The 24554-nt window shown below is 42.5% G+C and overlaps 1 protein-coding gene across 1 annotated transcript; it reads left to right on the top strand.

The window, feature by feature from the left end:
• The first annotated feature begins 5053 nt into the window (after positions 1-5053).
• ackr4b (atypical chemokine receptor 4b) lies at positions 5054-10817 on the top strand. Its single transcript, XM_084179139.1, has 2 exons — positions 5054-5137; positions 9176-10817. The coding sequence occupies exon 2, from the start codon at positions 9195-9197 to the stop codon at positions 10332-10334; it is 1140 nt and encodes a 379-aa protein (XP_084035265.1). The 5' UTR covers positions 5054-5137; positions 9176-9194; the 3' UTR covers positions 10335-10817.
• The last annotated feature ends 13737 nt before the right edge of the window (positions 10818-24554 follow it).

Consider the following 24554-nt stretch of genomic DNA (forward strand, 5'->3'; position numbering starts at 1 on the left):
AGGGCAGCAGCAGTGGTATAGGGAGAAGGCAAGCTCTGAATCTTAATAAGCCAGAGACTTCCAGGAAGAAGGGAGAGGTGAAACGTCTGATATGGCTATGAAATATTAAGTTGAAGAGCTGTGTGTGATGAGCTATCAGGTACAAAATGGCCCCTGTGTCATCACCCAGGTGGGCGCTACAGATGGGTAGTGGGTGAAGTGAGTTGACCAAACCACCTTGCAAAGCTGAGTTTGATTACAGCCTACACTCTGTCCCAGGACTAATTGAGCCTGATGGAAAAATCATGTTTCCTCCCTCCCTCCCTATCTTTCTCTCTCTTTCTCTCTCTCATTTTCTCACCCTTGTTTTCCCTTTGTCTTTCTCTTCAGTCCTGCGGTTACCAACAGGAGCTAGGTTTGGAAGAGTCTTTCAGTTGTGCTGCTGTAGCAACCAAAATCTGAGAGACTTACCGTCTAGTAATGTCTTAAAACAAGGGTGGGGTTGATACATCCAGTTAACCGACGATAATGTTGCTATAAACTTCCCCCATCTCACCCCAGCTGGCTTAACGTAGTAAACACGGTAGTGGAAATTACAGACCATTTATCAAGAACATCTAAGACAAACTTTTTTTTTATGTATTGGAAGAAGTGTATATCACCAAGGTTACTAGGCGGTGGCGCTGGATTTTGCGGTGCACTCTTTAGGCAACACACCTAGGCAGAGACAATTAATATTTTCCAGTAACTGGATGGAGGGAGAAAGAGAGAGACAGAGAGAAAAAGGTGGTGAGATGAGAGAGAGAGAAACACACAGAGAGATCGAGAAAGAGAGAGAAAGCAAGAGAGAGAGAGAGAGCGAGGAACCTGCCTCTACTTTCCAGAGATAGAGATAAGGAGAAGGCGTTTAAGGAGAAACAGACGACGTGGAAGGGAACAAGCAGTTGTGATTACAGACGCTAATTAGAGGTCTGAACCCTGGTAAGGGACACATGGTCTACGTCTCAAATGGCACACTATACCCTAAATAGGCTAGTGGACTACTTTTGACCAGGGCCCATAGGGCTCTGATCAAAAGTAGTCCACTTTATAGGAAATAGGGTGCCATTTAGGACTCCACAAATGGTACTGAGGAGAAATTGGGAAAATGTGAACTGTGGGGAGGTTAGAGTTGATATCCTTCTAACGTGCCGTCTTTTTCTCTGTCTTTCTCTCTCTCTCTTTCATGTCCAAGTCCTGGCCACATCTTAGCCTTGCGGTTATCTGTGGATCACTGAAATTCAAAGACAGAAGGCATTCTACACATCATCGTCTTTAATGACTGAAAGAGAACCTTATGTCAGCTGTTCTGCTAAAACAATATAAACCTCACAGCCACACCAAGGTCTTTGAGCCCCCCCACCCCCCCACCCCCCACCCCCCAGAGGTGCCAGGAACACGTTCTTTTTCTCAGACTGGACATAAATGGAGAGCTGGAGGCCAACGGAGGCTGGTTGGCAGGAGGAGAGGTGTGCGTATTGAATTTGGAAAGCCATAAATGGCAGTTTGAATACCACAGAGTGGGTGGTGTTTTAGAGAGGCAGACCCACTGGGCACAGACGTCAATTCAAAGTCTATTCCACGTTGGTTCAACGTCATTTCGTTGATTCAGCCAGTGTTTGCCCAGTGGGGATAAATCACTTGGAGGTCTTAGTTGGAAAAAAAACGCACAAACGCACGCACACACACTTCCGTATAGAGCCTTCTCAGCAGGACTTAAACGTAAATTGTACCCCAATCAGACGAGTGATTTGCTTCTAACTACACAGGAACCAGGGGTTTGGACCCAGAATACAAAACCAAACAACAAACAAAGTATTATTTCTATCCTCTCAGACTATTAGACTTTTATCCCAGCAGGAGGCTGTCTGAGAAGAGTCCAGACAGACAGAAACACAGTATGGAATATAAGCAATCCAAAAAAGTACTTTTACCAGTAGGTTATTGGTACTGAATGCTCAAAATATGTCTGTTGACATAAATACACCCCACGATACTAAGAGATATGTATCCCAAACTCCAATGGACTCCGGACATTGTTTGTGACAAAGGCTGTGTAACCTACCTGTTTTCAACATTATTTGACCTGCTCTTGCACGTCACGATGGCCACCTTGCAGTTTGGGTTACCAGCACCTGGAGGAACAGTCAGAAACGTTAAAACAATGTTAAAACAATAAACTCCTCCACCTCTCACTCTTAGAAAAAAGGGTTCCAAAAGGGTTATTCGACTGTCCCCATAATATAACCCCAATTAGTTCAAGGTAGAACCCTTTTTGGTTCCAGATAGAACCCTATTGGTTTCCATGTCAAACCCTCAGTGGAAAGGGTACTATATGGAACCCAAAAGGGTTCTACCTGGAACCAAAAATTGTCCCTTTTAAGGTTCTAGATAGTACCTTTTTGTTTGCTAAGAGTGTATAGGAGTGGCCCTAAACCAACAGACATGGTTTATTCTCAGCTTGGGCTGTCTATCCTCTGGACATATTATTAACCAGGAAACAAACCTTTTCACACTCCCAGAATATACCCCATGATTATTTGAGTATGGTGGACTGGACACGCACGCTCGACGCACACACACACTTAGTGGCCCTTCTGCAGAGCGTGGATGGAGCTACTGACAGACAGATAGTGTAAAGATGTGTCCCAAATGGCATCCTATTCTCTATTTAGTGCACTGCCTTTAACCAGGGCTCTGGTCACAGGTAGTGCACTATATAGGGAAAAGGGTGCCATTTGGGATACATACAGCCTATAAGTAATCCCATCTTAAACCACATCAGTCCAATACATGCTATATTTGAAACTTTTCTGCTTCCCCTTTGATCCTTTGTCTTGTTTCTCTTCAGAACTACACAATCCACAATCTCTCAACTCTCTATGGTTTAGCTGGTGTGAGTGTGTTATTGATAGTGAAGATATGTTGAAGGCTTATTATGGCAGAGTAAATATCGCTTCACTGTAATATTATTACAGTGAATTCAATGGAAACACTGATAAGTCCCGTGTAGCTCAGTTGGTAGAGCATGGCGTTTGCAACGCCAGGGTTGTGGGTTCATTTCCCATGGGGGACCAGTATGAATTTATTTTATTTTTTAATGTATGCGCTCACTAACTGTAAGTTGCTCTGGATAAGAGCGTCTGCTAAATGACTAAAATGTAAATGTCTTGAAAAACAGCCACTAGAGGGCGATATCTATCCTTCCTCATACTGCGAATGATGAAATTAGTACAGGGTAGGGTGAAGTTGCCCCTAGACGCTGATCTTGGGTCAGTTTTTCATTTCCCCCACTAATGGTTAAGGTTAGGATTGGGGGAGGGGAAGCTGATCCTAGATCTGTACCTAGGGGAAAACTCAGCTCGGAGCTGATAAAATGAGTACAAACAAAATAGACGGTATTCTCAAGTATAATGCTGTGTAATGGTATATGTAACATTACTGTGTGGCCTTGACCTGGAAGACTCCAGACCGTAGGTACAGCCTATAACTAGGACCTGGTCAGGTCACGTGGTTAGGAAAACCTTGGGGCCAAAACAATATGGAAATGTCTCAGGAGAGGAGTGGGACGGGGGTCGACTCTGGAACGCAGAGGTCCAAGAGAGTCCCTAGGGCGAGGGGGGCGAGGGGAGGAGAGAAGCTGACCCAAAATGTATATTTAGGTGTGTATCGAATGGTGTGTGTTCCATAGGGAACTGAATATCTGGCTGAAAAGGTTAGCTATTCCCAACAGACAAGCGCATGACTCCATCAGTTTGAGAAACTTCAGCTTGAGAATATGCATGGATTGGGAAAAGTACACACACACACAAAACACACACAGCATAAAAATTCCCCTGTGCTAGACAGATACTTCGCAAGATTTTACACCTTTATGCCCACACTAAATTGTAACTATGTACATAAACAAACACACACATGTGCCTCCGCCCAATCGTGAGGTTTTCCTTGTGTCTAGGAAAGCCTGTTTGCCCAGGGGCAGCCTAGGGCTTTGTGATGTATGTGTGTGTGCATGCCTGTGTGTGTGTGACAAACTCTTATATAAGTGATTAATATGATCAAGGTTAGAGGAGAGCAGAGGGTGAGCCCCGATGGCATGTCCCAAACAAGTCCTTACATGCTCACACAGCACCCAGAATTAAAACAAACATCAACAGAACGTCACCAGGGAGAGGGAGGAGTGTTTCTCAAATAATCTTTGTAATGGGCAGAAAGCAATTAGCTAATCACAACACCTCAATAAACATAATCTGGTGGTCTTTAACAGCCGATCCAAAACAAATCCCAGAGGTTCAGTTAATACGACCAATATGTGGCATTCTAAGATGTTTGTTGTTTCTCTTTCCATCTCAGATTGTATACAGGCTCTGTCACAGCCGGCCGCGACCGGGAGACTCATGGGCGGCGCATATTTGGCCCAGCATCGTCTAGGGTAGGGGAGGGAATGGCCGGCAGGGATGTAGCTCAGTTGATAGAGCATGGCGTTTCCAACGCCAGGGTTGTGGGTTCGATTCCCACGGGGGGCCAGTATAAAAAAAATATGTAATCACTAACTGTAAGTCGCTCTGGATAAGAGCGTCTGCTAAATGACTAAAATGTAAAAAATGTAATCCTGTGAAGAGAGGGGAGAACAGCCCACAGGTAATTAACTCTCCTGTCAATAATGGGCAATAAAGAGCCATTTTCTATCACAAAAAGAAAACATTAATATACGAAAGGCCTTCAAATGTAAATTGATAGTTGCAGTATAATTTATCAGCAATTATACCTCCAAAAATATTTAGCATGGTGTGTGTGTGTGACTGGAGACTGACACGTGCCAGTACTGAGGTCAAAATCCCTCTTCTCAATGATGGTGTATACACACGCACAACAGGAGAGACCACAGCACTTTTATACTGCTTTCTTATTGAAGACTGAATGGTAACACACACACACGGAGAGGTGTTCCCAGACTGTGTCGGGTCATTGTAGGGAAAAGAGGTGGAGTAATATAGTTAAAAATGGGCTGAGACAAACTAAGAGTAGCACCGTCCTTGTTTATAAATCGCCATACCACTGGATGTCTCCTCTGTTTCAACATCTCTACATCTCCCACATCCACAGGAAGACACCAAGGGTAAGACTCAATCAGCTCCTTCACTGACAGTTTCATTGTCAAAATTTCAAGTTGAAATTAAACATTTAAAGTTGAATTACTTGAAAGTTGTTTAAAGTATTTATAGCCTATGTGAGGATAAACATAATGCTACTTCTGTTTCCTTGTTTTCTTGTTTCCTCAGTTGCCTAGCTTTTACTGTTTAGGATTGTAGTGAGGGGAGTGACATTTATAGAGAGACTATGACTCATGCGTTCAGAAGTTCAATTGTCAGTGATTGTAAGGACTTTTAAAGTTCAAAGTCCTGTGTGTTTACGATTTAGCCTAACCTGATAATTATGCTGAAGTAATAATGATTAACATACTGTATATACTACATGTAGTGACAAGACATAATGCACATTGCACATAATGTCAGTACAATTTTTTCAGCTCTCCAGACATTTTATCTCTGTCTCATATCTTCTCTGAAATGTTGGCATATTCAGTCTGGCAGAATATATGCGCTAACAAATTCGTTTTTGATGGTTTTCTCATCATTTATTTCTCAGGGCTCAATATCTCGTAGTTAACAAGAGATGGAATATGAATATGTGTTTTTGGCCATAAATCTCTGACAGAGATCTCACCCAGTAGAACAGCTGTGAAACTTCAGCTGAATTTTTGAGATATTGGAGATATTTGGACATGAGACAAGATGTTCTGTAGGAACACTGACAGCTCCTCATCTCTAGCTCTCGCTAGCAGCATGTTGATGGAAAACGTCACAGACCTGGAAGCTATCCTAAATACCTACAGTATGTTATTGAACTGAGGCAGTAAAGAAAGAGAAGCCTCACCTGTAGTAATTATCTGTAGAATGTTAAAGCGGACATCAATAGCAAACACGTCTGATACTGTATTTAGCCAAATACCGCACGGTTAAAACACACGTACGCACACCTGAACGCACACACCTTCTCATAGAAAACGATGGGCTTTCGCCCAGTTCACAGAGAATCATTCACACATCCACACAAGTGAGGATAATCTGAAGTGATACATTTACTTCACATTGAACCCAAACAGAGCTTCTGGTATTTCCAGGCAGAGTCAGCACAATGAGTCAGTCTGAATAGGGAACGGCAGGGTCTTGATGGAGTTGTCTCTCTGGGCACGTCCTCACACACTGTGATAACACACAAACGCACACACATACACACATACACACTGGTGTATGGATCTGATCTTCAGAGATCTACTGTCACGCGATCTATATCTGCAGTAGGGGAATGCAAACACCTTGATAAATCTCTCTCTGGCTTCTACTAGAACAATACTAAACATCTGGCCCATCCACACTTTCAGACTGATAAGTACTGAGTTTACACACTGCTTCAAAGATAGAATAGATTTTACGAGACAAGCTATCTCAAGACTAAACAGATATGACTGTACAGAACATTGTGGGGCAGTCTCCCAGACACAGATTAGGCCTAGTCCTCAAGTAAAACAGAAAAGGTTGATGGAGAATCTCCATTGAACGTGCTTTTAAGTCTGGGACTAGGCTTAATCTGTGTCTGGGAAACTGCCCAGAGTGTTTAAAGAAAGATTAGTCCGATTTTTCAGGGATAGTCATATTAGCGAACTTATTTCATTTCAAACTTCATATTTCTCTAGTATAGGCTACTTATCGTAATGAACGATATCAGCAAAATGCCTGTGATAAGTGATTGGTATGGTCGGTGTCGTTAATTTTCGGTTATCGCTTCAGCTCTAGTTCACACGCACGTAAAGGTACACATATACGCACGCACACACTCCTCACACACACAACATCCAAAGAACCCCTACGGGTCAGAAAGAGGGAGAGCAGTGAGAGGGGTGAAGGATAACAGGAACAGATAGTTGTTGACAACTTGGATCGTCATTCTGTTATTGGCTGTAAGTGCATTACAACTTTCAGATGGATGGCCATTCTCTAGTTCCCTCCTAATAGATGTGTTCAGATAAAATACATACTTCATATTATTTGATACATTCTGTCCAAATTATGTGAAAGAGAATAATAATTCTATCCAGCAAGTCTTGTCTATAACAGATGAAAAAGTGATATTGTCAACGGATCTCTTTTAAGTTAATAAAGGGGAATATATATATTTTAAAAGGATATGTATATATATATATATATATATATATATATATATATATGTATGTATGTGTATGTATGTGTATGTATGTATATATATATATATATATATATATATATATATATATATATATACACACAGTTGAAGTCGGAGGTTTCATACACCTTAGCCAAATACATTTAAACTCGGTTTTTCCCAATTGCTGACATTTAATCCTATTAAATATTCCCTGTCTTAGGTCAGTTAGGATCACCACTTTATTTTAAGAATGTGAAATGTCAGAATAATAGTAGAGAGAATGATTTATTTCAGCTTTTATTTCTGTCATCACATTCCCAGTGGGTCAGAAGTTTACATACACTGAATGAGTATTTGGTAGCATTGCCTTTAAATTGTTTAACTTGGCTCAAACGTTTCGGGTAGCCTTCCACAAGCTTCCCACAATAAGTTGGGTGATTTTGGCCCATTCCTCCTGACAGAGCTGGTGTATCTGAGTCAGGTTTGTAGGCCTTCTTGCTCGCACACGCTTTTTCAGTTCTGCCCACACATTTTCTATACGATTGAGGTCAGGGCTTTGTGATGGCCACTCCAATACCTTGACTTTGTTGTCCTTAAGCCATTTTGCCACAACTTTGGAAGTATGCTTGGGGTCATTATCCATTTGGAAGACCCATTTGCGACCAAGCTTTAACTTCCTGACTGATGTCTTGAGATGTTGCTTCAATATATCCATGTAATTTTCCTTCCTCATGATGCCATCTATTTTGTGAAGTGCACCAGGCCCTCCTGCAGCAAAGCACCCCACAGCATGATGCTACCACCCCGTGCTTCACAGTTGGGATGGTGTTCTTCAGCTTGCAAGCTCCCCCTTTTTCCTCCAAACATAACGATGGTCATTATGGCCAAACAGTTCTATTTTTGTTTCATCAGACCAGAGGACATTTCTCCAAAAAGTATGATCTTTGTCCCCATGTGCAGTTGCAAACCGTAGTCTGGCTTTTTTATGGCGGTTTAGGGGCAGTGGCTTCTTCCTTGCTGAGCGGCCTTTCAGGTTATGTCGATATAGGACTCGTTTTACTGTGGATATAGATACTTTTGTACCTGTTTCCTCCAGCATCTTCACAAGGTCCTTTGCTGTTGTTCTGGGATTGCACTTTTCGCACCAAAGTACATTCATCTCTAGGAGACAGAACACGTCTCCTTCCTGAGCTGTATGACGGCTGCGTGGTCCCATGGTGTTTATACTTAGGTACTGTTGTTTGTACAAATGAACGTGGTACCTTCAGGCGTTTGGAAATTGCTCCCAAGGATGAACCAGACTTGTGGAGGTCTACAATTTTTGTGATGTCAAGCAAAGAGGCACTGAGTTTGAAGGTAGGCCTTGAAATACATCCACAGGTACACCTCCAATTGACTCAAATGATGTCAATTAGCCTATCAGAAGCTTCTAAAGCCATGACGTCATTTTCTGGAATTTTCCAAGCTGTTTAAAGGCACAGTCAACTTAGTGTATGTAAACTTCTGACCCACTGGAATTGTGATACAATAAATTATAAGTGAAATAATCTGTCTGTAAACAATTGTTGGAAAAATTACTTGTGTCATGCATAAAGTAGACCGACTTTCCAAAAGTATAGTTTCTTAACAAGAAATTTGTGGAGTGGTTGAAAAACAAGTTTTAATGACTCTAACCTAAGTGTATGTAAACTTCCGACTTCAACTGTATATATATTTGCGGGAAAAAACCATGGGGGATTGGAAGTGATGCAGACAATTACATTGATGGAAGTTACAATCTATCTGCAATATTAAAGCTGATCTACCACCTAAAAAAATTACAAAAAATTAAAAAAACAATGCAGCAGCATAGACTAAACTGACTTGACATCATTCCTAACATACCATGTTCCTTTATTCCCTTATTTCTCAGAGAACAGAGAACAGAGAGGATGGATGAAGAGGACTACGACTACGACTTTGGGAACTCCAGCTCCAACGACAGTGACTACTACGATGACTACCACTCGGTGTGCAACAAAGCCGAGGTGCGTTCCTTCGGCAGTCTCTTCCTACCCGTGGTCTATGCCTTGGTCCTGGTGGTGGGCGTGGCAGGCAACGCCCTAGTCGTGGTGGTGTACGCGTCGCCGCGGCGACTGCGGACGCTGACGGACGTGTGCATCCTGAATCTCGCTTTGGCTGATTTAGTCCTCCTCTTCACGCTGCCCTTCTGGGCGGCCGACGCCGTGCACGGCTGGCGGATCGGCGTGGCCGCCTGCAAGCTCACCTCCTTCCTCTACACCACCAACTTCAGCTGCGGCATGCTGCTGCTAGCCTGTGTTAGCGTGGACCGCTATCGGGCGCTGGCACACAATGCTGGAGGCCGGGCTGGGAGTGGCCCGTGGGCCAGGAGACAATGGATATTAGTGTGTGCCGTTGTGTGGACCACAGCTGTTTGCCTGGGCCTGCCTGACATGGTGTTCTCCACGGTGAAGCACACATCCCACCGGCTGGCCTGCACAGCCGTCTACCCCCACAGCATGGCCCGACCGGCCAAGGCTGCCTTGGAGCTGCTGGAGGTGCTGCTGAGCTTCCTGCTGCCTTTCCTGGTAATGGTGATGTGTTATTGCTGGGTGGGCCGGGCGCTGGTTAGGGTCGGAGCCGGGGTGCGCAGGGAGAGGAGGTGGCGGGCCCTGCGGGTTCTGCTGGCCGTGGTGGGGGTGTTCCTGTTCACCCAGCTGCCCTACAACCTGGTGAAGCTGTGGCGGACGCTGGACGTCATCTACGGCCTGGTGACCGACTGTGACCTCAGTAAAGGTCTGGACCGGGCTCTCCAGGTGACGGAGAGCCTAGCGCTCACACACTGCTGCATCAACCCAATGCTCTACACCTTCATAGGCTCCTCCTTCAGAGGACACATCCTCAGGGTTGCCAAGAGCCTTGGACAGTGCCTCGGGAGGAGAATGCGCGGTGGTCGCCATGGCAACGAGGAGCCGGCAGTGGAGATCTCGCTCAATACACACACTTCCGCCGGGCACACACACTCACACTCTGTCTCGGAGGACGAAGACACTAGCACCTTCACCATCTAACATTTCTAAAAACTCTTATTATGGATTATGGTGACCAAAAAGGGCTAATGCACAAACACTTCTACTGGATTTTCAAGGGGCAATCTGGGATTCAAACAGCAACAAAGCTGTCAAACAAGCTTATATTTAGGGTTCTGATTGGGTATGACAGTTGAATTAAGCTCATGAGGCATTTATAAGTTATATTCTTCATGAATAATTGGCTGTCATCAATTTTCAAGGTCCAAAAATGAATATGTACTAATCACAGATCGCCCCTTAAGCAGTTGCTCTATACCAGCATTACTAGAAGCCTGTGCTATACATAAATAACTGTTAAGTAACTTGACATCTAGATGAATGTTTGTATTAGTATAGTTTAATAATATATTATGCAGTATCTTGTCAATTTTTAGTATAGCGTAAGCTTATGTAAATAAAACACGTTTTATTTTCTGTATGACAACCATCTGAAATAAATCTCAAAATGAGAAGGAATGGCTCTCTCAAGCTCATGTTATTACAACTCTCATCATATCCTATTCAATCTCACACAGCACATGGCGCCTACAGATCAGAAGCATCAGATCAGAAGCATCTGATTCCAATGTTTTCTGTGGCTTTGAGAGAAAAGAAAGCAGGCAGTCTGATTGAGCAGCGAGTTGCCAGAGAGAAAAGCCGGAGAGCTCCACAAAACAAAGAGCGAGAAGTCGACAGGGAGAGAAGAGAGAGGGCTTCCATCCGGCCATCACACAGGCAGGAAGACACTACACAACCAGCGGGGATCTTTTTTGGACTACGTCCCAAATGGCACCCTATTCCCTACATAGTGCACAACTTTTGACCAGAGCCCTATGGGCCCTGTTCAAAAGCAGTGCACTATATAGTGAATAGGGTGCCATTTGGGACGCATCCCCATGAAGGGGATTCCAGCATTTAAATTACCCTGCCTGTCCTCTCATGTTCCTTCCGTTTAAATAATCTGGACTTAAAAGTGCAACAGGGGTTTGTTGTTGAGTGCAATGCATAGAACAGTGGTGAACCATTTCAGTGTGGCCATTTATCCTCTTCCTTAAAACTCGTCTTCAAAGAGGACTTTTATCTTAAACTCTTTGAAATCGATCGTACACATCATATCGCATTTAACTCCTTTGACAAAATGGCGAATATAAAACTAAATTAAACTAGCTAAATGTATACCATGAATAACAAATTGGGCCCCCAAAGCATAGTGAGATGCATTTTGTGGTGTGGAGAGTTAAACAGTGTCTCAATGAAAAGCTTTTCCCACAGGAATGAGTCACGCAGGGGATCGTCTTAAAGTGGAAAAGAATCCACAGAACTAGAGCCATCATAGACAGGCCCTAGATCATAAAAATGCTAGCTAATGTCCTCAGTGTTTACCTCCTATTCTTTTACAGGACCTGTTAGTCATATCCTCTCCTCTGTAATGACTGGGCCTGTGCCCCAGATGGCACCTTATTCCCTATATAGTGCACTACTTTTAACTAGGGCCCTGGTCAAAAGTAGTGCACTATATAAGGAATATGGTGCCATTTGGGAAGCACTGGGATGTTTAGATATTGGGATTGGTGGGTAAACAAATCAGTTAAGTGTGTGGTTGGTTATGGAGGGATACACTCAGGACAAGAGAGTAATCACAGTCTCTTCACTCAGCAATACCCTCAACTCCTCCACTGTCTCCCAAATCACTGAGAATGACTGATTGGGTGCTAAGGGGAATGGGAAGTGAATGGTGCATTAGTGTAAACAGCTTCAGACTTAAAATGTGAGGCACAAGACTCGGCTATACATGAGGGACTTAAACCTGAAAGCAGGCTAGAGACTAGATTATTGTATTTGTCCTCTTGCTCAGTTGTGCACTGGGGCCTCCCACTCCTCTTTCTATTCTGGTTAGAGCCAGTTTGCGCTGTTCTGTGAAGGGAGTAGTACACAGCGTTGTACGAAATCTTCAGTTTCTTGGTAATTTCTCGCATGGAATAGCCTTAATTTCTCAGAACAAGTATAGACTGACGAGTTTCAGAATAAAGTTATTTGTTTCTGGCCATTTTGAGCCTGTAATCGAACCCACAATTGCTGATGCTCCAGATACTCAACTAGTCTCAAGAAGGCCAGTTTTATTGCTTCTTTAATCAGCACAACAGTTTTCAGCTGTGCTAACATAATTGCAAAAGGGTTTTCTAATGATCAATTAGCCTTTTAAAATGATAAACTTGGATTACACCTATGTAGATATTCCATAAAAAATCAGACGTTTCCAGCTACAATAGCCATTTACAACATTAACAATGTCTACACTGTATTTCTGATCAATTTGATGTTATTTTAATGGACACATTTTTTTTCTAAGTGACCCCAAACTTTTCTCTTTCTCATCCATCTCTTCATCCTTCGTTGTTCTACTTTCTCCCACTCTCTTTATCTGTCGTTACTGCTTTCTACTTTGCTATCTACTGTAATTTTTCTACTCTATCCATCTTATGGAGAGGCCTAAAAGTATAATACAAGCCAGGATAAAAATACAATAGTTAAGATATAAAGCAAAACATCAGGCTGTTGAGTGGCATTAAAGTATCCTTTTCTAAGCAGAGCTTCCAAATGGCAAAGAGCTTAACCAATTCCATTTTGTCTGCTACTGAGCCAGAGGAAAACGACCAACAGCCATTCAGCACCACGTAGTCAGCATTCATAATATCACTTCATATGACCCATGTTTCAATGAACACAGTTCAGCATGGATTTGATTACGTGTCCAGGCTTACATGGAGTAGGGAGCCCAGACAGTGTACATCTCAGATAAAGTCTGCTCCTAAGGTCATCCAGATAGAGAATTGTGATAATAGAAAATGTGTGTGTGTGTGTGTGTGTGTGTGTGTGTGTGTGTGTGTGTGTGTGTGTGTGTGTGTGTATGTGTGTGTGTGGTCACTGTAGCCTCCAGATACGAGGCTCACCATGGGTCTGGGAGTCATTCGAGTACATTACCACATGGCTAAAAGCTCCATCGCCACACATACACACACAAAAAAACACTGCTTGGGCTGTGCATATAAGTAGGAGAAATATAAATGCAGGGATTATCTGTAAATGGTAGGCCTATATCCGGACATTATTATGATGCAAATTGAATCTTGAATCATGTTACAGGAAGAAGTGGTCACACACTGCATATGCTCGTAATAATTGAATGGGTCAAAAAAAAAGTTACTATTCCATTAGTCAGCACCTCTCCCATTATTTTGGCTACCATGACTAGAAGAAGAGATCTCAGTGACTTTGAAAGAGGGGTCTCAAAGGAGCATAGGGGGTTTAAAGTGTGTGTGTGTGTGTGTGTGTGTGTGTGTGTGTGTGTGTGTGTGTGTGTGTGTGTCTCAGTCACCAGATCTCAACCCAATTGAATACTTATGGGAGATTCTGGAATGGCGCCTGAGACAGCGTTTTCCACCACCATCAACAAAACACCAAATGATGGAATTTCTTGTGGAAGATTGGTGTCGGATCCCTCCAATAGAGTTCCAGACACTTGTAGAATCTGCAGTATTCACACCCCTTGACTTTTTTCCCACATTTAGTTGTGTTACAAATTGGGATTAAAATTGATTTAATTGTCTTTTTTTCTCTCAACAATTTACACAAAGTAATGTTTAAAGATTAATGAAAAATAAAACACTAATATATCTTGTTTTGATAAGTATTCAACCCCCTTTTAGGTTATTTTGTCCTGCTGAATGGTGAATTTGGCTCCCAGTGTCTGTTGGAAAACAGAATGAACCAAGTTTTTTTATCCAAAAAAAAGAACTCTTTAGTCCTTGCTGATGACGAGCATACCCATAACATGATGCAGCCACTACCATGCTTGAAAATACAGTGCATTCGGAAAGTATTCAGACCCCTTCCCTTTTTCCACATTTTGTTACGTTACAGTCTTATTCTAAAATGGATTAAATAAAAACAAATCCTCATCAATCTACACGCAATACCCCATAATGACAAAGCAAAACCAGGGTTGTGGGTTCGATTCCCACAGGGGGCCAGTATGAAAAAAAAAATATATATATATATATATAATGTATGCAGTCACTAACTGTAAGTCGCTCTGGATAAGAGCGTCTGCTAAATGACTAAAATGTTGTTAAGTAGATTTTTACTCCTGAACGTATTTAGGCTTGCCATAACAAAGGGGTTGATTACTTATTGACTCAAGAGCAGTGGCGGATGTTTAAGATGAGGGAGGACTTATTTCTATTACAGCACAATGGATGACTGTCATTCATATTCCATTCACCTAGCTCAACGTAACATCGATAGGTTTAGGCTACTACATGATACTCACATTTTCCCTATACCCATTATGAGGTTGCTACAACCTAGCCTATGAATGAAAGTTTACAAAGTAGGTGCACAGGTCGAGAGTAAAATTTCAGTAATAAAGGTGACAGATAGTGACACATTCAATACTGCCTTACACACTCTTGTCTAAATCTAGCTGATCTAGGGTGTAATCATTAGACCAACAGTTGCGAGAGTTTCTATTGGACAAATTCCGTTTAAGAAACCTTTTTTCAACAGAATCGGCGGAATGAATACACCCCTGATTACACGCAAACACAGCAAACTTTCGTAGCAGCCACATACAAATAGCATGAACATTTTGCTCATTGTATAATTCCTTCTCGCATCTACGCGCTCTCCTCCTCTCACCTTTCCCCTTCACTTGTGGACTTCAGTTTCTTAAACGGAAGCAAAAGGAACGAAATGGGGATAAGCATACCTGAATTTGTCCAATAGAAACTCTCGTTTGCATATTAGCTAACATAATAGTCAACAGAGCTACTATAACTAACGCATTAGTAAACCCGCTTCAATCATGCAGTACAGTGTACATTCAGCAAGCAGTTTAGCAGTTACACCGGCGGGCCACGGTGGCAATAAATTAATAAAACCAAAAGCTTACCTTGGAAGAGTTCCAGTGTCGGATAGCCACAGCCAGCTAGCTAACATAGCATCCCTCTCTGCTTGAGCCGGGTGTTTGAGTAGGCTAAACTAGCTAGCTGTATTTGCTAGCTAAGTGAAAGTGAAAAAAAAAACTAAATATAGCTATTTCTCTCTCTCTCCCCCATGCTTCTTCATTTTTAAAGATATTCATTTTGTTCAAAAGTGTTCAACTATTGTCTTTCTCTCTCTTTGAGTCAACTACTCACCATATTTTATGCACTGCAGTGATAGCTAGCTGTAGCTTATGCTTTCAGTACTAGATTCATTCCCTTATTGATTGGGTGGACAACATGTCAGTCAGTTCATGCTGCAAGAGCTCTGGTTGGAGGATGTCCTCCGGAAGTTGTCATAATTACTGTGTAAGTCTATGGAAAGGGGGTGAGAACCATGAGCCTCCTAGGTTTTGTATTGAAGTCAATGTACTCAGAGGACGGAAACTAGCTGCCCTCCGGCTACGCCATGGCGCTACCCTACAGAGTGCTGTTTAGGCTACTGTAGACCTTTATTGCAAAACAGTTTGTTTTAATCAATTATTTGGTGTCGTGAATATATTTAGTATAGTTTTATCTAAAAAGGATAACTTTTTTAATGTTTCACTATTTTTATTTTTATGAAATTCACTGAGGAGGATGGTCCTCCCCTTCCTCCTCTTAGGAGCCTCCACTGCTCAAGAGATCTTAGCTTTACATTTTCTATTAATTTGTAAACATTTCTAAAAACAAAATTCCACTTGGACATTGTGGGGTATTGTGTGTAGATCAGTGGCACAAAATCTCAATTTAATCCATTTTAAATTCCGGCTGTACCACAATTTTTTTTTGAAAAATTCAAGGGGTGTGAATACTTTCTGAACGCACTGTATGCCAATATTCATTGAAGCTGTTCTGGCTCATGGTGGCCCAACGCCCTATTAAGACACTTTATGGTGTTTGCTTTATTTTGGCAGTTATCTGTACTTCTCAGAAACAATACTAACAATACAGTAATGAGGAAAGTAGTTACTGAAGAAAATCTCCTTGCACAACAAATTTGGACTTCCACTTCCTTGATCTTTTCCTTGAATCATATCATTGGTGGCAATCACAGCATCTGAAGCCAATGACTCATATAGTCACATACTGGCAGGGTATCAGTGTCATCATGTGATTGTCACTGATATGCCTAAGCCAAGTGAATATGTGCCAACTGCCACTTCTACACATGACTTATAAATGGGAGGGTCTAATCCTGAATGCTGATTGGTTAAAAGCACATTCCAGCCGGTGTCTATCCCACAAGTTACCACCGGCTAAATCTATGACGTTAAAATGCCTATTTACTCTGTTCCATCTGACTGCACAATCCACTGTCCCATCAGCCCAGCCAAGCAATTTATGAACTTGATCTCCACTATAAAAAGCATCTAGACATTATCTCACATTTCTTTTAGACTAACATTTAGACTGGGTCGCGTCCATAGATACAGAACAAAAAGACTGAACGACTGGGTCGCGTGTCTGGCAACTGAACCAATAGAACGAACGACCAGCCGGCTTGGGTAGCAATCCTAGATTTGTGTCGGGACTATATCTTGTGGAAGGATGAAATAGTATGAATAAATTAATCAAAATAAAGTTTTTAATCAAAATATGTCAATCATTATTTGAATATGTTGGTAACCCGTGTTGGTAACGGTTTTTGGAGGATATACTGGCACGGTTTGCTGTAGACACCCATGCCATAAGAGGGATAATTCCATAGTGGTTGTATCCCAAATGGCACCTTATTTCCTATATAGTGCACTACTTTTCCGTAGGGCCAATAGGGCTCTGGTCAAAAGTAGTTCACTATATATTGAATAGTGTGCCATTTGGGAACACACTGCCATTTGGGACGCAGACAGTGTTTCACAGTCTGATACACACCAGATATGAATGACTAAATAGATAAAAAGTCACTTGGCGAGATTATATTGTTGCTGGCACTAGAAGCAACCGTTTAGAGGGAAAACAAGGCATGTTTGTGTTATAAAATTTACAGAATGTACTCGTTACAGTAGTGCGTGCATTAATTTACATATGGGCGGCTCCAGCAGGAATTGAACCCACGATGCAGACGTTGCGAGCGTCGTGCTCTACGAAAAGGAGCCACACAGGACCATACATATTCAACTCCTCTCAGATTTAATTATTGAAAGACTAAATGCTCTAGGCTTTAGACAGTCTTGAAAGGGTTAAGGATAAGTTCTGTGCCGATACTGAATACAACAGGCCAATGTTCAATGCCATGTAGAATTGTTTTTAATGAGAAGGGACTCAAACCACATTTTGTGACTCGAGGAACATCTGGAATATGTCCTAGATCGGACAGTGACTGAAAAGGTCTGTTAGCAACATCTACAGGCATATACTACCGTTCAAAAGTTTGGGGCCACTTAGAAATGTCCTTGTTTTTGAAAGAAAATCATTATTTTTGTCCATTAAAATAATATCAAATTGATCAGAAATACAGTGTAGACATTGTTAATGTTGTAAATGGCTATTGTAGCTGGAAACTGCTGATTTTTAATGGAATATCTACATAGGCGTGCAGAGGCTCATTATCAGCAACCATCAGTCCTGTGTTCCAATGGCACGTTGTGTTTGCTAATCCAAGTTTATCATTTTAAAAGGCTAATTGATCATTAGAAAACCCTTTTGCAATTATGTTAGCACAGCTGAAAACTGTTGTGCTGATTAAAGAAGTGTCACGCCCTGGCTCTGGGGACTCTCGTATGTTGAGCCAGGGTGTTATATTCTATGTTTGTATTTCTAGGTTGGCTTGAGTGACTCCCAATCAGAGGCAACGAGTGTCAGCTGGTTGTCTCTGATTGGGAGCCATATTTAACTGTCTGTCTTTCACTTTGTGTTGGTGGTTTCTTGTTCCTTTTGATTTATGTTTGTGTCGAAGGACTTCACGTTTCGTTTGGTGTTGTGTTCGCTGTGGTGTACAATAAAATAAATATGTACGCATCTCACGCTGCGCCTTGGCCCGCTACTTTTCAAGACGATCGTGACAGAAGAAACCACCACGACTGGGTCAAGCAGCGTGATGAGGAGAAAGGCTGGAATTACGAGAAGTGGAGAGAGAATTGGACGAGAACCATGGAGGCCTGGTCCACGGGGGAGAGACAAGCCCAGAAAATGTTTAGGGGGGGGCTCACGCCGTGGACGACGGGGCAGCAGGAGTACGGGATAGAGTGGTGCAGAGGGTTGGCAGAGAAGGCCGCCAGGTTAAGGGGGCCACTGGTCACAGAGGAGAGGGAAAGTGTGGAGGCACGGCAAGAGGTACTGGGGTGTGTTACCAGTCCGGTCCAGCCTGTTCCTGATCCCTGCGTAGGGCCAGTGGTGTGTGTCCCCAGTACGGTCCGGCCTGTTCCTGTTCCTCGCATCGAGCCTGTGGTGCGTGTCGTCAGCCCGGCCCGGCCTGTTCCTGCTCCCCGCACCAAGCCTATGGTGCGCGTCGCCAGCCCGGCCCGGCCTGTTCCTGCTCCCCGCACCAAGTCTGTGGTGCGTTTCGTCAGCCCTGTCCGGCCTGTTCCTGCTCCCCGCACCAAGTCTGTGGTGCGTTTCGTCAGCCCTGTTCGGCCCGTTCCTGCTCTCCGCACCAAGTCTGTGGTGCGTTTCGTCAGCCCTGTCCGGCCTGTTCCTGCTCTCCGCACCAAGTCTGTGGTGCGCGTCGCCAGCCCCAGTCCGGCCCATTCCTGCTCCCCGCACCAAGTCTGTGGTGCGTTTCGTCAGCCCTGTCCGGCCCGCTCCTGCTCTCCACATCAGGCCAGTGGTGTGCGTCGTCAGTCCAGCACGGCCCGCGCCTGTTCCCCGCACCAAGCCAGGGGTGCGTATCGTCAGCCCGGTCCGGCCAGTGGCTACTCAACGCACCAAGCCAGGGGTGCGCTTCGTCAGCCCGGTCCGGTCCATTCCTGCTCCACGCACCAAGTCAGGGGTACGTATCGTCAGCCCGGTCCGGCCAGTTGCTACTCCACGCACCAAGCCAGGGGTGCGCATCGTCAGCCCGGTCCGATCCGTTCCTGCTCCACCAGTGTTCAGTCCAGCTCCGGCCAGCAGGGCCAGACCGGATCAGGGGCGCTTTGGGGGGTTAGAGAGGGAGTGGGAATCATGCCCGGAGCCGGATCCACCGCCGAGGCGGAGTGCCCACCCGGTCCCTCCCCTGTTGTGTTTGGTTGGCGCGGCCGGAGTCCGCGCCTTTGGGGGGGGGTACTGTCACGCCCTGGCTCTGGGGACTCTCGTATGTTGAGCCAGGGTGTTATATTCTATGTTTGTATTTCTAGGTTGGCTTGAGTGACTCCCAATCAGAGGCAACGAGTGTCAGCTGGTTGTCTCTGATTGGGAGCCATATTTAACTGTCTGTCTTTCACTTTGTGTTTGTGGTTTCTTGTTCCTATTGATTTGTGTTTGTGTCGAAGGACTTCACGTTTCGTTTGGTGTTGTCTTCGCTGTGGTGTACAATAAAATAAATATGTACGCATCTCACGCTGCGCCTTGGCCCGCTACTTTTCAAGACGATCGTGACAAGAAGCAATAAAACTGGCCTTCTTGAGACTGGTTGAGTATCTGGAGCATCAGCAATTGTGGGTTCGATTACAGGATCAAAATGGCCAGAAACAAATAACTTTCTTCTGAAACTCGTCAGTCTATACTTGTTCTGAGAAATTAAGGCTATTCCATGCGAGAAATTGCCAAGAAAGGTTTGTATCACAACTAAAGTGGCCAAATAACTCAAAAAGTAGCCTATAGGCCCAAGACCCCTGGAACACAGTTAGAGAGCCCATTGCCTACAGAGCCTAGTGAAACGTGTTCTAATAAGCCCAGTCAGGGCCTAACATAAGGACTATTCAGAATATGCTATTCTATTCTTCTGAAATAGGCTACATTTTCTTAATATCATGTTTCTTTAGACTTGCCTAAAATAAATAATGGATTTTATTGTGATGGTGTAGGATATATTAAATGGATTTATTATACTTTTTTTATGTAGATGTTCCAAAGGTCTGTATCAGTGGCTTGTAGGCTATGCGTGGAAGCTGGAGATGCTAAACATAAAACCAGCAGTTATTTGTATGACAATCACCAGTTGACAAAATGTCTTGACGCCACAGCCTGTAAATCTCATGTTATCCAATTCAAAATGAAACTGAAAACAACATTAGCTAACGGTTGGAAATATAGCCGGTGAGTCACTGGTGTCTGCAACTTTGTCAAAGATCCCCAAAATAAACCCTCTTAATCCACACACGATATACAAATTGTGCCTTCCTGTATTATACTTATGCTAAAATCTTGATTATATTCTACTGAGCAATTTACTTTATGTTCGTATTCTTCTCTTTTATTATTTCTTATTGTTGTTGCATTGTCGAGAAGGAACCTGCAAGTAAGCATTCCGTTGGACGATGTATACCATGCGTATCCCGTACATACGACTAATACAACTTTAAACTGAGTCAATATATGAAATAAACAAGTATTTAAACACAGTCACAGTCTTTAAAGGACATTTTTAAGTGCACGAGACCCAACGTTTCACATGGTCCTTTCTGCGTTTGCTTGTTCTATGACTCATGTGGGCTCAGAGGGTGTTCCCACTCTGGTTTAACTCAGTCTGTTTGGGTAGATCGATGAAAATGAGCCCTGCTTTGGGTAGTAGCTGCTCTCAGACTCTTAAAGTATTGTTGAAATGGCACGGGAGGAGTCACAGTTTACTTTATACACTTTAGGCCTTTCAGATTTTTCCACCCATGCAACATAGAAAGAGAGAGAGAGAGAGCAAGAGAGGGAAAGAGAGAGAGAAAGAGGGAAAAAGAGAGAGAGCAAACGCTTCAAGCTGGGAGACATTTAATGATGCTTTAATTGTGCTTTCTTTTCTTAATTTATTTCCTCATTAGCGACTCATTTAAGCGTGTTAATGGTCTATTTTGGTATAAGTGAATGGATAGGCTTTCCCGCTTTTCTAGTCATCTGCTGGAGTTATAAATCAAAACATAATTAAAAATAAGATGGAGTAAGTTAATGAAATAAACAAGTACAGTGGCTTGCGAAAGTATTCACCTGCCTTGGCATTTTTCCTATTTTGTTGCCTTACAACCTTTTAAAAAAAAAATTAATGGATTTTTGGGGGGTTTGTATCATTTGATTTACACAACATGTCTACCACTTTGAAGATGCAACATATTTTTTATTGTGAAACAAACAAGAAATAAGAAAAAAAAACAGAAAACTTGAGCGTGCATAACTATTCACCCCCCCCCCAAAGTCAATACTTTGTAGAGCCACCTTTTGCAGCAATTACAGCTGCAAGTCTCTTGGGGTATGTCTCTATAAGCTTGGCACATCTAGCCACTGGGATTTCTGCCCATTCTTCAAGGCAAAACTGCTCCAGCTCCTTCAAGTTGGATGGGTTCTGCTGGTGTACAGCAATCTTTAAGTCATACCACAGATTCTCAATTGGATTGAGGTCTGGGCTTTGACTAGGCCATTCCAAGACATTTAAATGTTTCCCCTTAAATCACTCAAGTTTTGCTTTAGCAGTATGCTTATGGTCATTGTCCTGCTGGAAGGTGAACCTCCGTCTCAGTCTCAAATCTCTGGAAGACTGAAACAGGTTTCCCTCAAGAATTTCTCTGTATTTAGGGCCATCCATCATTCCTTCAATTCTGACCAGTTTCCCAGTCCCTGCCGATGAAAAACATCTGCCACCACCATGCTTCACTGTGGGGATGGTGTTCTAGGGATGATGAGAGGTGTTGGGTTTGCGCCAGACATAGCGTTTTCCTTGATGGCCAAAAAGCTAATCTGACCAGAGTACCTTCTTCCATATGTTTGGGGAGTCTCGCACATGGCTTTTGGCAAACACCAAACGTGTTTGCTTATTTTTTTCTTTAAGAAATTGCTTTTTTCCAAACTCACTTCACTCGCGCAAAAGAAGGAAGCTCGCGCTGCTCGTGCTAGCACATGCGCAGGTCTAATACACAATACTGGTAATCATGTTTCATATGAATGTCATTATTCTGTTATAAATTACGTTATATGATGATTTATAACATTATCTGGTGGTTGTTACGTTACCAGTTGCAAAATGTATTTGTGATGTGATAGTGTCATTGGACACTTCCTAGGTCTATGGTTGTGTTTGCCTCTGTAGACAGGGGGAGCATGGAGGTCCTCCACATGTTTGGTACTAAGGAGTAGAAGAAAGGGTTGTTGTTTCCATTGAATAAGTTCCAGATGTTCTTTATGAGGTATGTGACAGAATTAACAATGTGACAGAATTTCTCTATGTGATATTATGTCAAATGTTCAAGATTTGTACAGACTCAGAGCTTTAAAATGGTATATCATACACTGCAGTAGGAGGAAACATGGGAAAGTTATGCTTCTTTGAAATTTGACAAACTTGTTATCTCACTTAGAGACAAGTAGGAGCAATACCATAGAAGGATTTTCACACTTTCCAGAGAACACTTTCTTCGGTTGCGCCCATTCAGCATCGTTCACACCCTCTTAAACCATTGCCATCTCTTTAAGAATTCACATGCAAACGCATGAGTCATCATGGCGTTGTCCTCCTGAAAGTAATAGTTTTACTTAAACTCCCACTGATCTTTGTCGATAGCACCAGCTAAATTCAGGGCAGCAATGCTTTTGAGAGCTGTACAGGGCTGGGCAATATGGCTGAAATATCATATCACAATATTGTTCTCATTATTGACGGTATGACGTTATTTTATGTTTTTGAATAATACAGTTCTAAATATGCAATATGTAGTGCATGACCCTAGGGTGGAAACAAATGCATTCTAAGTGGTTTTAATGGGGCGTTCTCTCTTCTGATTGTTTCATACTGTTCAATCAAACTTCAACCAAAAATGATTCTGCATTTTCATACATTTATGCATTTCCTTCACTCATTTGTTACCATTTCCACACTGTATCACATTTTTTTTTGTCTTTGTATGCCTCTATTTTATAAAAAAGTCACTTTTCCTTTGTCAGAATAATTGTTCTCCTCAATAGTTAGGTTTCCATCCAATTGGCGACACATTTTAATGCGAATATGCTAAAATCCACATAAAGAAAATATTTGGTGTGTTTCCACCAAACTGACTTGTTGTGGATAAAAATCAGTGCGCTTAAGTTTTCATGTACAGAATAAAAATCTAAAGTTCAATGTGTTTCTATTGCATTTTCAACTCTACTGATAGTTTTGTCATAAAAACTGTTGCGTGAAATATTAAATGTGCCTACTCTGGTCTTGGCACATGCGCTCTAGCCAACAGCTTGCAGAAACAGTGGGGTAGGCTGTAGTGTACATGACGAGATTATTATGGAAAAGAGCGAGAATATTCTTATTTGTCAAACGGCAGTCAAGCATCGATCATCATGTCACCAGAATAAAAACAAAAGTACATGTGTGCACCTTAATCATGGCAAAGAAGTATATGTGTGCACCCAAAGCTCTTGCTAGCAAATGAGCAGTTCTCAACTGTTAGTCTCATACTGCCGGTAAGAACGGATTGCCATAATTTTTCGAGTTTCATCACTCAGTTATTCCATTTATATTCCATTTAACAAACCAAACATTGAAATACCGTTATGTACGGTAAAGTAAAAATCCAAACCGGTCCGTGCAACAATACCAGTATATAATAAAATACGGTTTACCACCCAGCCCTGGAGCTGTAGCAACACTTTTGCAGTTGCCAATATACTATATATTTCCAAAAACCTGTGGTAGTAAAGATTATCTATATACTGACCATGGAAGCCCCAATTCTGTTATAGACAGAAGCCTGTGACATGACAGACCAATCAGGACTCATCTCTCAGCATATCCAACCCCTTCATTATCTCAGCCAATCATAGATCCTGCCTTTCTCCCTAAATAGCTCAGTGCTTTCTCCTTGGCTAAACTAGACTCATAATTTTACATTTTTATTCATATTTACGGATCCCATACAAGTTTGTAATTACGCAGTGGTGGAAAAAGTACCCAATTTTCATAAAGTAAAGATACCTTAATAGAGAATGACTCAAAGTCACCCAGTAAAATACTACTTGAGTAAAAGTCTAAAAGTATTTGGTTTTAAATATACTTAAGTATCAAAAGTAAATTGAATTGCTAAAATATACTTAAGTTTCAAAAGTAAAAGTATAAATAATTTCAAATTCCTTATATAAAGCAAACCAGACAGCA

This window comes from Coregonus lavaretus, assembly GCF_964263955.1.
Source record: "Coregonus lavaretus genome assembly, chromosome: 2".
Lineage (NCBI taxonomy): Eukaryota > Metazoa > Chordata > Actinopteri > Salmoniformes > Salmonidae > Coregonus > Coregonus lavaretus.

Bases quoted from the DNA above. Each gene is read 5' to 3' on its own strand.
- ackr4b (XM_084179139.1), top strand. From the start codon at position 9,195: ATGGATGAAGAGGACTACGACTACGACTTTGGGAACTCCAGCTCCAAC.